At 47.0% G+C, this 16,799-nt stretch overlaps 2 protein-coding genes across 2 annotated transcripts in view; one reads left to right on the forward strand and one right to left on the reverse strand.

Annotated features, from left to right (window-relative positions):
* The window catches only part of Arsg (arylsulfatase G), an 86,747-nt gene extending 77,508 nt beyond the window's left edge, over positions 1-9,239 (forward strand). Inside the window, exons 11-12 of the mRNA XM_028761239.1 lie at positions 937-1,027; positions 8,026-9,239. Coding sequence (XP_028617072.1) covers positions 937-1,027; positions 8,026-8,300 — 366 coding nt within the window. The 3' untranslated portion in view covers positions 8,301-9,239. The remainder of the gene's footprint in view (positions 1-936; positions 1,028-8,025) is intronic.
* The window catches only part of Wipi1 (WD repeat domain, phosphoinositide interacting 1), a 38,153-nt gene continuing 30,593 nt past the window's right edge, over positions 9,240-16,799 (reverse strand). Inside the window, exons 9-13 of the mRNA XM_028761240.1 lie at positions 15,576-15,740; positions 14,287-14,394; positions 13,532-13,650; positions 12,995-13,095; positions 9,240-9,792 (exon numbers count right to left, since the gene is read on the reverse strand). Of these exons, the coding sequence (XP_028617073.1) occupies positions 9,745-9,792; positions 12,995-13,095; positions 13,532-13,650; positions 14,287-14,394; positions 15,576-15,740 (541 nt within the window). The 3' untranslated portion in view covers positions 9,240-9,744. The remainder of the gene's footprint in view (positions 9,793-12,994; positions 13,096-13,531; positions 13,651-14,286; positions 14,395-15,575; positions 15,741-16,799) is intronic.

Raw genomic sequence — 16,799 nt, forward strand, 5'->3', positions numbered from 1 at the left:
AGAGAGAGAGAGAGAGAGAGAGAGAGAGAGAGAGAGAGAGAGAGAGAATGTCTACTGGAGGTGTAAGAAGTCAGTTTTTATGGAGACCTTCAGGTGACTTCATTGCAAGCCTCAGAATATATGGAAGCCATCTTTGTTGCCAGGTTTGCTTTCTGCAACTGAGGGGCAGGTGCAGGTAGGACTTCTGGGTGTATGACCTGGTTAGCCACAAGACACTCTGAGAGAAGGGCCCGAGAGTTGATTAAAGTGCTGCTGTGGCTGTGTTGGAATTTTTTTAATTTGTTGAATTAAAAGCCACTGATACTCAAACCCCTGCAGGTTCCAGAACCATCGGGCCCATGATCTGACTGACTTACCCAGTGAGATCTCGCAGCCCCACAGAGTTGTAGCTCACCCTTCTTCAGGACCATTTCACAGTGGCTCCCAGGAGTAGGCCAGCATCAGCTACAGGCCTGTGCTTGTTAGAGGGTACTTAGGAGTGTGGGTAAGGGACATTAGGGATGAAGTAGACCATGACACTTAGCATGATTTTCTTTCACGTGTACGCAGGTACGTATGTAGTGCATGTATCAGGGAGGTGTATATAGATAGGTATGTAAGTAGCAAATGTCCCCACATCTGCATGTGGAGGTCACCGTCAACTCGGTTCTGACCTTCCACTTTGTTGAGGTGGGGTCTCCCGTGCCGTTTCTGATGCTATGCTGTGTATGCAGTTGGCCCTAACTGAGCTTTTAATGGATTCTCGCTCTGCCTCCTCTCTTGCAGTAGGAAATCTGAGCTTACAGCCACACACCAACTAAGGCTTTTTATGTGGGTTCCTGGAGTCAAGCTCAGATTGCCAGGCTTGTGCATGGAACATGTTTTCCCTCAGCGCCATCTTGATGGCCTAGCGAGGTTTTCTGATACACAGGCCATGCTCTCCGCTCTCTTTCTCAGGTGCTGTTCCACCCCAACAGTGGGGCTGCTGGACAGTATGGTGCTCTGCAGACGGTCCGCCTCGACCATTTCAAGGCCTTCTACGTTACTGGTAAGTGGGACCTTTCACCCTAACTCCCGTGTGCATACCTCGTGGGTTCCCAAGAGAGTATGGCTGTCTTCTTTGAGGGGCTCACATCCTTCACCTGTGACTTTGCCACCCAACCTTAAGCTTGGCTGGAGGGCTAGCAAAGGCATTCTGGACCCACCAAAATGGAAATGAGGCCTTCCTGCAGCAGGCTCATGGCCCAAGACTCTTCTTCTTCACACTGTCCACAGAGAAAATATTTGGCTCCAAGTTAGGTTTTAGATGCCGGTTTGACTGCTGATGAAACAGGAGCTCAGAGACCTTCGAAGGTGTCATTTACTTAGCAATAAAATGTTTCGGAAGGCAGATCTTAAAGGTCTACATAGCAGACCCACAGAAGTCTCTCCCCTCCTTGGTTCACTCAGTGACTGAGACTTAAAAACTAAGAATGTATTTTAGAAATGACATACTGGGGCTGGTGAGGTGGCCTGGTGGCCATTCTTGTTTGCTTTCTGTCACTGTGATGAAAAACCATGACCAAAAGCAACCTGGAGAGAAAAAGGATAAATTGGTTTGTACATCCCAGGTTACGGTCCATCACCGAGGGGAGGCAGACCAGGGTTGGAACTGAGGCAGAGGACATGGCTTACTGGCTTACTGGCTTACTCTCGGTGCCTTGCTCCGTTTGCTTTCTTATGTCACCCAGGACCATCTGCCCAGGAGTGGTATCACCTGTGGTGGATGGCCCCTGGAATATCAATCATTAATCAAGAAAATACCCCCACAGACTTGCCAAGAGGCGGATCCTACGGAGACTTTTTTTTTTTCCAATTGATGTTACCTCTTTCCAAATGACTCTAGTTTGTGTCAAACTGATAAAACTATTATAGTGGGTAAAAGTATTTACCACCAGGGTAAACACGCACACACACACACACATCCACAAATGCGTACATGCTTGCACACTAATAAAATTTAAATTAAACTCTTCATTATCTTGAAATGCTTGTCCCATTATTTTGCGCTTAGTTGGAGCACTAATATTTTGAAGTTAATCAATGAAAAACAAAAGGAAACAAAACAAAACAAAACACATTGAGTCCTGGCTAGGACAAAATGGAGATTTTCAGTTGGCTTGTTACTTCATGTTGGAGATTTTCAAAGAGTTATATAGTTAAGACAGACAGACAGACAGACAGACACACACACAATTGATTTCCTGAGCATGAGATGTGGTTGCAATACTAGAACAAGCCCTCTGAGTTCACAGCTCCAGGGACCTTAGAAATGCTACAAGACTCTTTGGTTCCTAAACCTCAAACAAAGCGCTCAGCTCTTTGCTGTGGTCTCCGAGGGAAAGCTCGGGGATCAGAATCCTTACATTACATTATCTAAGAGGCGTGGGCCCTCCAGGCTGAAGTGATTTCATGCAGGGAGAACCCTGCCAGAGAGCCCTTGGCACCACAATACTGGAATCATAAACCTTACCATGAAGTAATAGTGCTGTATAGAGTGATTGCAGTCAGACAGAAACTAAAATCTCAAACCCCAAGGAGACCAGGGTAGGGAGTGAAGCACTGGGCTCCCACTACACTTGAGGAAAATTGCCTGACAGGGTAAGGTGCCACCGTGTTCTGTGTCCTCCCTACACGGTTTAAAAACGGCTTCCTAATTATTAGAACTGCATTTGGGAAAGGCAGATGAATAGGCATCCCCTCCGTTAGGAGAGAGGACAATATGTTTTTCTGTGACGGGGAGATGATGTTTTGGTCATGAACTGGAGCGGCTTTGACAGACAACCAGTCTTTTGGTCTGTGGCCTAGAACTGGGTAACCTCACTGGTTTCCTTCCCTCCCCTCTTTCAAAAATCATCTCTCTTTTTTTTCCTTTTTTTTTCAGTGTGTGTATGTATGTGTATATGTGTGTGTGTGAGTTCATGTGGTGCACGTGCACAAGTACACACTTATGAAGGCCAGAGGCTTTGCTATCAGGCATCTTCCGTGGTTACTCTCTCTCCGACACATCGAGGCAGGATTACTCATTTGAACCCAGACCTCACTGACTTTGCTGGCCTGGCCAGCTTGCTCTGGAGATGCCCTGTGTCTGACTCCTGAGTGTTGGGCTTACTGGCGGCCTTCCACACTCTGGTGGTTTGAATAGGAAAGGCCTCTGTACACTCATGTGTGTGAATGCTTTCCTCATAGGGAGTGGCGCTCTTAGGAGGTGTGGCCTTGTTGGAGGGAGTGTGTCACTTAGGGAGTGGACTTTGTGGTCTCCTATGCTCGAGCTCTGCCCGGTGTGGAACATAATCCCCCTTCTGCTGCCTGCAGATCAGTTCCTTCTCTGGCACCATGTCTGCCTGGACACGGCCATGCTTCCTGCCATGATGATAATGGACTAAGCCTCTGCAGCTGTGAGCCAGCCCCAACTAAATGTCTTCCTCTGTAAGAGTGGGATTTTTGGATGCTGCTGAGGTCATGAAAATGCTAATGTCACCTGTGTATTAACCCATTGGTGGGTTTGCTGCACAGTAGGCTCTTAGGATGCAGGCCAGTTCAGAGGAAGATCATTGTGGGTGCACCCTTAAAGGGTGTATTCTCTCTCTCTCTCTCTCTCTCTCTCTCTCTCTCTCTCTCTCTCTCTCTCCTCTCTCCTCTCTCTCTGCTTCCTGTCCATTTTAAGGTAATCAGCTTTCCTTTCCTTTGGTGCTTTTGGCCTTGCAAAACCCCAAGAACCAGGCAAAACCTCTGAACGCAGGAGCCAATGTAAATCTTTCCTCATTGAGTTGTTGACCTCAAGCATTTTGTCACAGCAACAAAAAGCTAGAGAGTACAATTAACATTGACCGGTTTCCAGTTGTTATGCCAACTATATATTCCTAAATGAACCCACTCAGTCATAGTATACACACACACACACACACACACACACACATAATAATACACATTCCTAAAGGAACCCACTCAGTCATGATATTGTGTATACATACATATATAAAATATACACATACACACACATTCCTAAACAAACCCATTCAGTCATGGTATTATGTGTGTGTGTGTGTGTGTATATGCACACACATGTGCGTATGTGTGCATGTATGTATATATGTATGCATATATACATATGTACACTCATATATTAGTGTATCTATTTATATATAATCTACACACATATATTATCGGATTTGATTTGCTAAGATTTTGCTCATAATTTCCATTCTTGTAAAGTATGTGTCCAGTTTGCCAGTCACATGAAATGAGTTAGGGAGAAGTCTCTGTTTTCTCTAAAGGGCTTCCTAAGATTGGTCCACTTCTTTCCCAGTTGAATTTGTCTGTGAAACTATTTGTCATTTCCAGTGTTGTAAAAATATTGCCATGTTTTCTTCTAAGGGTTTTTTATGTCTTGAGTTTAGGTCTTGGAGCCGTTTGGGGTTAACTTTTGTACCTGACTTTTTGGTAAGAGTACAACTTAACTCTGAGCCACCTCTCCAGTTCCCACTGTTGTACTTGCTAAATATTTACTTTTACTATTTTAAATTGTATGTTTGTGTATCTCTGTGTGTAAGAACACAGGTACCCATGGAAACCAGAGCTGTCAGGTCCCCGTGGAAAGGGAGTTTCAGGCAGTTGTGAGCCACCCAGTGTAGGAGCTTGGAAATTAATGGGTGCTGGGAACTGAACTTAAGTCTTTGCATGAGCAACATGGGCTCTTAACCACTCAGCCATCTCTCTAGCACCCACCACTGTTGTAGTTTAAAATGTTAGTCTTCCTCTCCTGCTCCCAAAACCGTGGAATTTTACTATGGAGTTTACTATGGGACCTGCCTGAGCTCCTGGAGCTTAAATTTACAAAAGTAGAAGGTGTCCAGTTAAAGATGCAGCTTAGTGGTACAATGCTTTCTGCTGGACTCGAGTCTCTAGTCCCGATGATGAAGAGAGATTGACAACCTGTTCCGTTTTCAGTACGTCGAGTTTTCTTTCTGCTAATGTAAGGGTAGTGGCTTCCATGCTGCTTTTGGGCCATAGTGGCAGCTGGAAGCCTCCTGGGCCTTGTTGGTGAAGTACAGGGGAGTGACTTCTGAGCTTCATGGGAAGTCCATTACAGTTCATTCTCTTGAACTTGGGAAGAAGGGTTTATTCTGTGTCCTTAGTATTTTTGCCTATCAGATTTTGTCCCTTAGTTTAGAAAAGTCCCTAACCCTCAGGTCCTGATTTCTGTTCCTCACCTGAGCTTTGGGGGAGGGGGCATGTCAGTAGTGAATAAGGGCAATTTAGGGTTTGTTTTGCTGTTTCATATCTATTTTTTTTCTCTCTCTTGAAAGAGAGTCTCATTTTGTATTCTGGGTTAGTCTTGAACTACAAGGCCAGGGTGGCCTGGAACTCTCGGTCTGTATCTTAGGTGTTGGATTACAGGCTTGTCCCACGCTGCCTGGCTCGTTCTTCTCATCTAACAGTACTCACAACGTTTTCGTTGTGGCAGGCCGCCACCAAAGTGCCTATTTTGGTCTTCCAGCTGGGCTCTCTCTGGGGACTCTTTCAAGGGTCAGCCAAGGATTCGCAGGAGTTCATATGAAGGTTTCCAGGCTGGTGCTCTGTGGCAGTCTTCCTCGTAGGACTTCACCTGTCAGTTTTCATCATTTGTGGTGACCTTAAACTCTGACACCTTAAGCCACCTCAGCTTTCCTCAGGAATTCTGCCTGTTCCACACTGCTGGTTGCAGCATCTCCAGGGTAGGGAAACCTGGGACCAGGTCCCATGCAGTGTGGCTTTCTTTGCAGGGTCAGGTCCCTTCCAGTCTTTGCCTGTCTTGATTATTCCACTACAGCGCTTTTTTATTGATTTGCTACAATAGGTTGCCTAGAGTTCATTTTGCTAGCTAGAGGATGGTAGTTCAAAGGACACCACTGTACTGTTTCCTTGAGCGAAACTTATTATGATTGTGTGTGGTGGATATTTATTTGCACGACTGTGTATGATGTATATTTATTTGCATGACTGTGTATGATGTATGTTTATTTGCATGACTGTGTATGATGTATATTTGCAGGTATGTGTGTATTGTGGTATACATGTAGACACCAGTGGACCACTTTGTACCATTAGTTGTGTGGGTTTTGACTCTGTTTTTTATGGTCTATGTGCCAAGTATTTCTATGTGGTGAGCCACATCCCTTCTGTGCCTCGTGTTTGTATTTTTAAAATTCTTTTTAAGATGAAGTCTCATGTACCTCAGGATAGCCTCAATTGATTTTGTAGCCAAGGCTGGTCTCGAACTCCTTATCTTCATGTCTCTACCTCTGGATTCCAGGCATGCTCCACTAGGTCCCACCTTGGATAATATATATTTAAAGGCAGGTTCACTATGTAGCTCTGGGCTGGCCTCGAACTCACAGATCTTCTTGCCTCTGGCTCCCAAATGCTGGGATATTTCCTTACTCAATAGATTACTTAATTTTTATGAGAGTCACCCCCAACTTTTCCTTGACTGTCGAAGCTTGTGTCACTTCAAGTGTTCCTTGCTGGTGCTGGAGTCAAATTTTTGTCAACTCTAGACAAAGATTGTAATTCCTTATCCTTGCTGAAATGAGTGTCTTCCAGGGGAGGAAACCCCTGCTGGAGACTTTGATCTGTCAGAGGGCTATGGGATACACTCATTCTTCTTGAGAGTTCTAGTTTCATTTCCATTCATATTGAACGAGAAAGCTGTGTCCCTGGAGTGCTGACTTCGGTCCCTTTAGATTTGTCTTTGCTGAGTTGAGCTGTGGCATTGTGCTGTCATCTTGTGGTGAGAAGACACCACAGCTGGAGCCCTCTAATCGGTTGGTTTGTTTGTTGTAAGAATGTCATCAGATTGGGCAAGGCTGTGCACACCTGTCATCTTGGCACTTGAGAGGCTGAGGCAGGAGGATAAAGAGCTTGAAGCCAGCCTAGGATATATAGCAAAACCATACCCTACCCTTCTACTCAAATGAGGGTATAAGCCCATGATATAGGGTTCCCTATCGGAAGGGCCACTGGAAAGATTTCTCTGACATCTGTTCAGGGAAAGATCTCTCCTTCTCCCAAGCAATTGATGTTTCTATCTCATTAATGTTTTACCACCAAGATGCCCAGAAGCAAACTATTACTTAATTGCATAGATTTCTGTTAGACACCCTAACTACTTTTTGCATAGAAAAAGGAAGGAGAAAAATCACTGGAATCATTAAGACACAGTGCCAGGTGCTGGAGAGATGGCTTATCAGTTAAGAGCACTTGCTGTTCTTCCAGAGGACCCAGGCTGGGTTCCCAGCACCTAAACAGTGACTCACAACCATCTGTAACTCCAGTTCCAGGGAATTAGATGCCCTCTTCTGGCCTCCATGTGCACTGCATGCACAGGGTGTTTATACTTGGGCAAAACCTCTGTATACCTAAAAATAAATAAATATTGTCTTTAAAAGTGAGAAATGCTCCAGGTGCTTGTAGCGCTCCTCTTTCGGACTGGCATAATAACCAGATTCTTAACCTCTGTAACAGCATCATCTTCAGGGAAATTAACCTTGACAGCCACCAAGTTCAACAGTTGCCATTGGAGAAATCAGTATTCAAAAATATCTTACTGGAGGGGCCAGCAAGATGGCTTAGTGGTTTGACAACTTGAACTCTCAGTGGTAGAAGACTCCAGAAAGTTGTCTTCTGACTTTCATATGTGTACCAATTACAAAACAAACAACCACCAAAAAACCAAGACAACAACCACCACAAGTTTTGCTCTCAAAGGCCAGAGATACATGGTATTTGAACAGATGTTCACTGGTTCTGAAGGCAAGTCCAAGGGGCCAGATCTCATCTCCCTGGACAGATGATCATCACTGGAAAGACAGACTACAATCTCAAGGGCATTTATTTGGCAGAGAGAGCAGCCATTTGAATTCCTAGGCTTGGTTCCTTTAACGTGTAATCAACCACAGATGTCTGTCCTCCTCTGCAGCTCAGGGTGAAGGTTGGGTTTCACATTTTTGGTCATCTTTCCCGTAGGTGGAGCCAAAGCTTGTGACGGGAGTGTGGGTCCTGAGCAGTGCCACGTCTCCCCTCTCATTTTCAACCTAGAAGATGACATCGCTGAGGGTGTACCTCTACAGAGGGGAAGCCCCGAGTACCAGGAGGTGCTGCCGGAGGTCACCAGGGTTCTTGCAGATGTCCTCCAAGACATTGCTGATGACAACAGCTCCCGAGCAGACTACACTCAGGATCCTTCAGTGACCCCTTGCTGTAACCCTTATCAAATTACCTGCCGTTGCCAACCGGTCTGACAGGTCATTTTTTTATCCCCCATGAAAAGCACTATCTGGAAATTTTAGGCAGGTAGGTTTACTTCCAAACTTCAGTTTAGTCATGGACGTCTATTTTAGAAAGGAAGTTGCAGCATTTGGTTAGGAAGCTACAGCGTTAGCTCTCTCTGTGTGGACTGTCTTCTCTGCATGCAGGCTTGAGAAGCACTAAGCACTGGTACAGTGGACACAGGTACAGTTAAGCACTAGGGGTCTATGGAGTCACTGCCTAGGTCCAAGCCCTAGGTTTTAAGGTTGGGCAGTGACTTAAATCTCAATTACAAGTTGATTTTGAAGGTTAACATAATACATGAAGCCGCACGTGTTTCCCTGACATCAGGCAGAACCTCAGTATTTTAGTTTCTATCTCGTGCCCTGTTTCAGTAGCCATTTCAACATAAACTTCTTATCTGGTACGTAGAGCTTGGCCCTCTTCAATGTGCATACAAATTCCTGGGGATCTTGCAAAATGCAGATTCTGGAGGGGAGGGACCTGGGAGCCTATACTGTTACCTGATTCCTTTGAGATACCCTGAGCAAGCACAGCTAAACCAAAGTGAAGTCGTCCCAGGCCTTGGAGCAGAACTCATGATCTTTCCCTCTTGTTAATGTCAAATGGGTATATTATAAAAATGTTTAAAAATGTTAAGAGTTTGGGGCTGAAGTGGTGGTCTGCTGGTTAAAAGCTTGACCTGTTCAGTTCCCAGCACCTACATGGTAGCTTAAACTATCTATAACTCCAGTTGTACCTCATACTTTTCTCTGGCATTTTAGAATGCCAGGCATGCACATGGTATACATACCTGTACGTAAAACACTCATATATTAAAACATAACCTTTAAAAAAAAAAAAGGTTTGGGATTTCTTCCCAGCCTCTAAAACTTCTAAAAAATAAAATAAAAATGTAAACAACTCGCAAATGCTTTGCCATGATTTTATTTAATTAGTGTCCTGAATGGGAGTCCAAGGTAATAAACGATTTATTCCAATCACTGCAAAAATACTTGGCCTGGCTAAAATAGTCTTTCTCTCTATATGTCTGCAATATACACGGAACACACTTCTAAGAGGTTTCCCACTACATACATTATTTTTTTTTTTTTACACAGCATACATTTGACAAGGATGCCCTTTTTAATATAAAATTCCGGTTATATACCAATATGGTTAGCTAGCATTTACACTGTGGTTTGAAGGTCTTTTAAATAGCATGGTGTGACTCCAGCGTTCCCCTTGCCCGCTAGCAGCCAAGGCTGAGGGGCTTGGGTAGGGGCTAACCATGGTCTATGGCTCAGGCAGTGAGGTGCCCAGGATTCCTGCCTCCCTCCCCTCTCTGCCCACAGCACTGATTGCTCTCCGTTTCTTCCTTGTTCTCTCCAAAACCACCTGACAGGGGTTTTCCTGACTTATGAGGTAGGCTTCTTGTCAGGACTGCTTCGTTTTGCTCTTCTGACTTCCACGGCACAAGATTATCTACCAAAATCAAAACAGAATATGGCCTTACTCTTCTCGGGAGAGGCTTCAGGGAGGCAGGCTGGGTTACTCAGGGGTCAGCACTAGGTGTGTCAGCAGGGGAGGCTGGACCTTTGGGATTTTTATGTATGACCACAGACTGACCCTTACACATGGCCATGGGAAAATCCACCCATCTCATGAAGGTGTATGTAACTGTAGCACAGATCCCAACAATACTGTTTACAGACTGGGTGTGTGCACGTGTGTGCTCGGATGCGTGTGTGCATAAAAAAAAGTCTCATCTTATTTGTAAACTAAACGACTCTAGAGAGAACACGGAAAGCCAGCATATGCTCTTGGTCCAATTGGCCGTTCTCTCGCTCACAATGTTAACATTAGTGCCACAGAGTACACAGATTGCAGGCTGGCTCGCAATGGAAGCAGAAGCTGCTGGCCCTCCTCAAAGCCTCTTCCCAGGGGACCAGAGATGAGGAGCTTGCTTTGCTCTCACTGGTCTTGAGGCGAAGTCAATCCCAGAGAGGAGAGTGGTGTTAGGAGGGCAGTGGTAGTCTACTTTATAAAGAAAACTAGCGATGACTCCTGGGCTTAAGGCAGAGCCCAGAGGCCCAGAGGCCCAGAGGCCCAGAGGCCCAGAGGCCCAGAGGCCCAGAGGCCCAGAGGCCCAGAGGCCCAGAGGCAGACTCTACCAGTGAGCCTGATATTCCTATCTGAAAGGGAAGTGATTTTGGCTAAGCCGAGACTCTCAAGATCCTTTTGTAGTCTTACAGGCTTTTTAAAAAACTGTGAATGAAGATATGGTTTCTGGGGAAATATTTGCAAGAGGCATACACTTCAGAATAAAGGCAGAAGGGGGCTTTCCTAGCAAGCCCAGCTGAACATTTACGCTACAGAGACCTGAGATGGCTGCACTCAACAGCAGCCAGCATCACTCTTGCCTCTGGTCCTTGGGCCTGAGACAGAGAAACCTGCCTGCTGCTGACCCAGGACCTCGGTCTGAACATCGGCTCCTCCTCCCCATCTACCTGCAGGCTGTGGGACAGGCTGGGCCTGTGGGACAGGCTGGGCCTGGCAGCCACCATATAACACTTAGCACCTGTGGCACCCAGAGGCTATCCCACCCTAACTGGACTCCAACAACTCTAGGAATTGTCCAGTGACCAACACTTAACTGGCAGGGTGAATTTCTTGGGCACAAAAAATTTTTTTTTTTTTGAGGCTGGGGCTGGAACCCGGTGCCCATTGCCTACTGAGCTAGCCACACCTCTAGCCCAGACAAGAATTCTAAGTGCAGCTTAAGTCAACTTTCACAAATTTGCTCTTAAAGAGAGGGACTCAGGACAGCTGGTTTGTACCCTGGCTTTCATGTCTTGGTGAGCTTGCCTCGAGGCACATTTAAACGTTAGTATTTTTGGATGGGGGGGGGCGCTGAGCATGGAACTCAGAGCCTCTTACACGCTAGGCAAACACACCATCGCTAATCCACACCCGTCAACACTAGTTCTTAAATTAAGCCTCTCCGAGTCTCCTCCCCTCAAGGAAAATGCCTCTCGCGGGGTTATTATTTTATACGAGTTTTCTCTAACAGGGGCCTACCTCCTACCTGCTGATGTTCAAATTACTCTAATTCTGTAAACACGGAGGTTGCAAGGTCTGTTCTGTCTACACTGAAGACCCTAACTAAATTTGTGATGTATCAGTCTTCTGTAGCAGCCTCAGGGTTTTACCAAAATTGCTAAAGCAAAACTGAGTGAACATCTGACCGTCACAGAACAGGACACTCTGGCCATGTTTGTCCTCACAGTCTGACCGAGAGTGCTCAGGCTCCTGGAAGATGTAATGCCAGTTAAATAGTTAAACAACCGACTTTCAGAGGACAAACTCCCTGTAGTTCTAGAAAGCATCACGGGAGCCCAAAGGCACGCTGACTGAGGAACAACTGTTAGGCAGTGGGCCAATGGCTGTCTTAAAATGTATAATCAGATTTTTTTTAAAAGAACTACTTCTTTGCACCATTAATACATAACTGTCACTTGCTTGCAATGTATTTGGCAGGTTGCCTACGAAAGTCCAAAAATGTTAATTTCAAACTGCAATCTACAAAAGCCAGTATAGAAGTTACAAACGCCTCCTGTTCACACAAAAAGAAGCCTCACCAACCTCAGAGCCCTCAGGACCACTCCTTTCTATTCCATCCATCTGAAATGAGCTCAAGTTGACTATCTGGGATTTCTTTTTTTTTTTTTTTGAGACAAGGCATCATATAACTCAGTCTGGCCTTGAACTCACTCTGTACCCTGAATATCTGATACTTTTGCTTCCAAGTACTGGAATTACAGGTGTGTACCACTACGCTCAATTTTAAGTGCTGCCGGGAACTGAACCTAGGGCTTCACGTGTGCCAGGCAAGCATTCTACCAATTGAGTCACACCCCGAGCCACCGGGACGTTTCCTGACTGAAATACATAAGGGGCGCACACACTGCTCCACTGGAGATACGGATGAGAGCTAAGGGGGCCCTGATGGTCCCCCAGTGCTGAAGGAAAGAATCTTTCCTCCAGCCGTTAACGGAAGCCCAGCCCAGTGCTCAGCACCCCTGGCATCTCTCCCAGCTGGCACACTGAAGCAGGATGCCTTGCTGAAGGCCTCCAGGTGAGCTCCTGCCACCCACCCTGGCTTTATACATGTGGTTTCCTGGTAGGTGCCTGTAGCTGCGGGAGAGGATCAAGAGTACGGTACCAGAGCTGCAGGCAGGGTGCATGACAGTTCCTGCAGCCAGCTCAGAGTCCCAGACAAGACCTAGCCCCATTAACTCATCATAACAAGTAACAGGCAGCATTCTACAAAAGCATTCTTAAGGCGTTTCGGAAAGCCAGACAGGCAGAAACTCTGACTCACAAGGAGCTAAGGTAGTGTGCATATAGAGGCAGAGGCAAGGAGTCTAGAGGTCTCTGAGCCATCCACACTCCCCAGGTTAGTATTTGGTTATGGTAATGCTGTCAGGCCTCAAGCACCACACCAATAGGCTAGCCTGCAGGATCTGAAACTGCAGAGTGGGTGCCCCAGGCTCTGGCTGTAAAGAGGATTAGCAGTTAGGAGTTAGCGCACAGCACAGGGCAGTGACTTGGCCTCTTGTGGGAGACAAAGCTTCCTCCCAGGCGTACAGATGGGGTAACTCTGCTAAGCATTCCGAATGCTCACAGGGGGAAACTCATTCTCATCGTCAAGACACACTGGTCCCGTTGCAAACTCGTGTTCCGGAATAACCTCTCCTCGGAGTGCCCCGCCGTCCTCAGAGTATCCTGGAGGCAGGAGTGAGAAATGAATCAGGAGGCACCTCATGGCAGGTGCTGGAGGGACAGGACCAAAGAGCACGGGAGGATGGCTGCACGTTGCCTCCCAAAGAGAAGTGAGTCTAAATCCTCACAGTCCAGTCCCTGAGCCCCGAGAGACAGACAGGTCTCAGCCACCTCCTGTCGGAAACCCCAGCTCTTTGGAATGCTTCAAGAAGTAAAGGGTCACTGGCTACTTGTTTATTTCACGCCTTTAATCCCAGCACCGGGAGGAGAGGCAGGTGGATCTTTGTGAGTTTGAGGCCAGCCTGGAATACATAGTGAGACACTATTGAAAGGAAGGAAGGAAGGAAGGAAGGAAGGAGGGAGGGAGGGAGGGAGGGAAGGAGGAAGGAGCCAACCCTTTTTTGAGCTATATCCTTCAGTATTAGGGACCCGGCCTCACCTGGTACCGTGGAGGCTGCGGACGTGCTGGGCCTTGCTACAGTTGCGGCATAAGACGGAGGTAAGGAAGGTCTGAGGTCATTTTCTTTGTTCTCTTCTGTTGTTCCTGAGCTAAGCAAGCTACGTGCAGTAGTTAGGGAGAGGAAGAATAGAAGAAGTCAGTACATTCCCCAGGACACCTTCCCAGGAGAAGGGCGAGGAGACCCGTGCTTTGCCGTTTGAGAGTAAATCACAGACCTGCCAGTACACTATATGACCAGCATGTACCCAAGTGGGTCAGCCAGGCACCTTCAACATGTCCAGTGCTTACAGCCCTCTGCTCCTCTGCTGTATTGAGGCAAGAAGGTTAAGACATGCTAATGAGGTCATGCTAATAAGCCCATGCTAATGACATGCTAATGAGTCCGTGAGTAACGTGCATACAGAATTTTAGAAGTTTTTAAATCTTATTCTGTGAACACTTTTTGACTATCTACTGTGTTCTTAAGGGCTGTGGTAGGAGGCCAGGCTGAGCAGGGGAACATCCCATGTGGGGTGTTATGTCATCTGTCTGGGACTGTCCCAAAGAAAACATCGAAGTAAGGATACCTGACAGTGAGCCTGACCTGAAGCAAAAAAGCCTGCTGGGGGCATGGCACGGAGACTTCTAGGAGGAGGTAGGACTGTAGCCACAACACTGGAGCAGGCCGCTGTCCCCTGCAGAGACAGCGCTGCACACCTGTCCCTGAACAGCTGTTAGACAATTAGAATCCTCACCTGTGGGTTTTGATTAAGACGCACTCTCCTCCATCCTGGGGGTCCAAGTTGTAGATGTAAAGGTGTCCGTCCGAGGAGGCCACTAGCAGCCGTGGCAGCTTCTGGATCCTGAGAGAGAAGCGATGGATTGCCACAGATCTGGAGTCAGCAACGCTCCATTCCCCGTCTTCAGGGCTTCTGCCTTTAAAACCAGAGTTTCTCACTCTGCCCGGTGATCCAGAGTTGGGACTGCCTTTACATTCTGATCTGGTCATTTACTTTCAAGATTATTTTTGGGTTTTGTATGGGATGGGACAAGAGTAATGTAAGTAGACACCAGTACCTATGAAAGGCTGCTGCCAGCTTACTGGTGTCCCTAGATGGGATGTGGTCTCTGCATTACACATCTGCCTTCAATGGTGATGGGAAGAGGAAGAGAACAGCTGGCTCAACATCTTTGCTAGCTAGGCTTGTAAACGTGTGGGCTCACACGTATGCAGGTGGGCCTGTATGCGGAAGGAAGCCAGAGGCCAGCCTGACATGTAGTTTCTCAGGCTCTGCCCACGATTCTTTTGAGCCCCAGACTCTTTTTGCCTCTGTGGTAAGCATTCTCCTGTCTGAATCATCTTCCTGGTCCCTAAAATGATTCTTTTTGTGGTCTTTTGAGACAGAGTCTTGATGCATATTCTGGCCTGGCACTGAACTTTCGAATCCCTGCCTAGGTCTCCTGAGTGCTGGGATTACAGGTGAGCACCACCATGCCCTGTGTGTGTGTGTGTGTGTGTGTGTGTGTGTGATTTCTTTAACAAATGCCCCAAGCTTATGAATATAAGATACCTGTCATCCCCATAGGCTATGGAATTGGAACGCCATCATTTCATCTTAAGTAAACGGGGATTTGTTTATAAGGCACTGTCATTAGGACCAAGGGTTGGTATTCACACGCCAACTTCCAGCTGCCCCTGAGAATCCACATTCAAACTAGCAGACAGATTCCACTTGCCTTCCCTTCCTTGGCTAGTATGTGTGTGTGTACCTGCCTGTCTATATGTGTACCACGTTCATGCAGAGACCAGAAGAGGGCATCATGCACCCCTGACCCTTCCAGAACTGGAGTTATAGACAGCAGTGAGCCACCAGACGTGTGTGCTGACTGACCCCTGGTTCTCTGCATGAGCAAGGAGGACTCTAACCACTGAGCAATCTTCCTAGCCCCATCTTTTTGTTTTGTTTGTTTTTTGTTTTTCATACACTTAGGGACTCTGTGTCCTGGGAACATACATCTGTGAGTCTGGTGGCACTGTACATACGTGGACAGGGTGCAAATGTTCTTCTGCCCAGAGAAGTTCAGGCGTCCTGTGGCGAAAGCCCTGTCCTGGTTCATCATGTCCGACACCTGGGCGGGGAGGTAGTTGGTAGCTGCCATGAACATCTTTCCCATGTAGCCGCTCCAGGTGGAAGGCTCTTCTGGGCGACTAGGGGAAGCAATGCAGAGGCAAGGGTGGGCCTGGGCTGTGGCCACAGGCACCTTGCCAGTGATTGCCACAGCCCAGCACGAACCTCGCCAGGCAGAGGCTGTGCCTGAGCACAGTGTTCTGGCCACAGAGACATATTATTCCAGGAATAACTAAAGAGCACCAGGGCCTTCGTGTCCTTCAGAAGAACCGCTATAACCCTGTTAAGCTGCTTTCTTACATTAAAAGAGGGCTACTGATGATCGCTGGACTTCCAAAAGAAGGCAAGGGCAGAGACTCAGATGGAATAGATATCTGGACCCTGTAAAATCAGCTCAGAAGCCCAAAGCAGGTTCAAGGAAGAACAGACAGATCTCCGTGAAGGCTTCGTGAGCCAGACTCAGTAGGAAGCAGGCCTTCAGGCAGGACACTTGGCTCCAGAGCCATCTGGTACCCAGCACTGAAAATACTCAGGTGCTCCATGCGAATCTGGGAGGTTCCCTGCATGCATTGAACTTCATCTCGGGGCTTTTGTCAGACAAAGATGTCCACGAACAGTGAGAGAGACACGGCTATCTTGGTGTTCCATATCATGGCCAGCACACTGGGGACTGGTGCCACCAGGTGTGTTTTGGGAGCACCTGCTATGAGGTCACTCATCTGTGGGAACTGATCCTAGCAGCATATACAGCTGTGTGGCCTTCAGACTAACCTGTCCGTGACTTGATGTTCTAGACACACTTGTACTAATGGTCCTAGAGTCTTGTGCTCCAGAGTTGGGATTATCAGGAAGAATAACATAAGGACTTTACATTTAAGGTTGAGGCACAGCACAGATGTATAAAAGGCCAAGCAACCCGAGAGGCTACGTTCATGGTCCAAACAGGACCACAGCGCAGAGAGGACCACAGCGCAGAGAGAGGTGAATGGAGGGTCCTTAACATCGGTTTCTGTTTCGTCATTTGGAATGTGGGAACAATCACTAAAGCCTCTGGCAGACTTCCTCAAGGGAACCAAAGCAGGCAGCCTAGCAAATGTCTGTGTGTGTGTGTGTGTGTGTGTGTGTGTGTGTGTGTGTGT

The sequence above is a fragment of the Grammomys surdaster genome, unplaced genomic scaffold (genome assembly GCF_004785775.1).
Source record: "Grammomys surdaster isolate TR1022 unplaced genomic scaffold, NIH_TR_1.0 126906, whole genome shotgun sequence".
Taxonomy (NCBI): Eukaryota; Metazoa; Chordata; class Mammalia; order Rodentia; family Muridae; genus Grammomys; species Grammomys surdaster.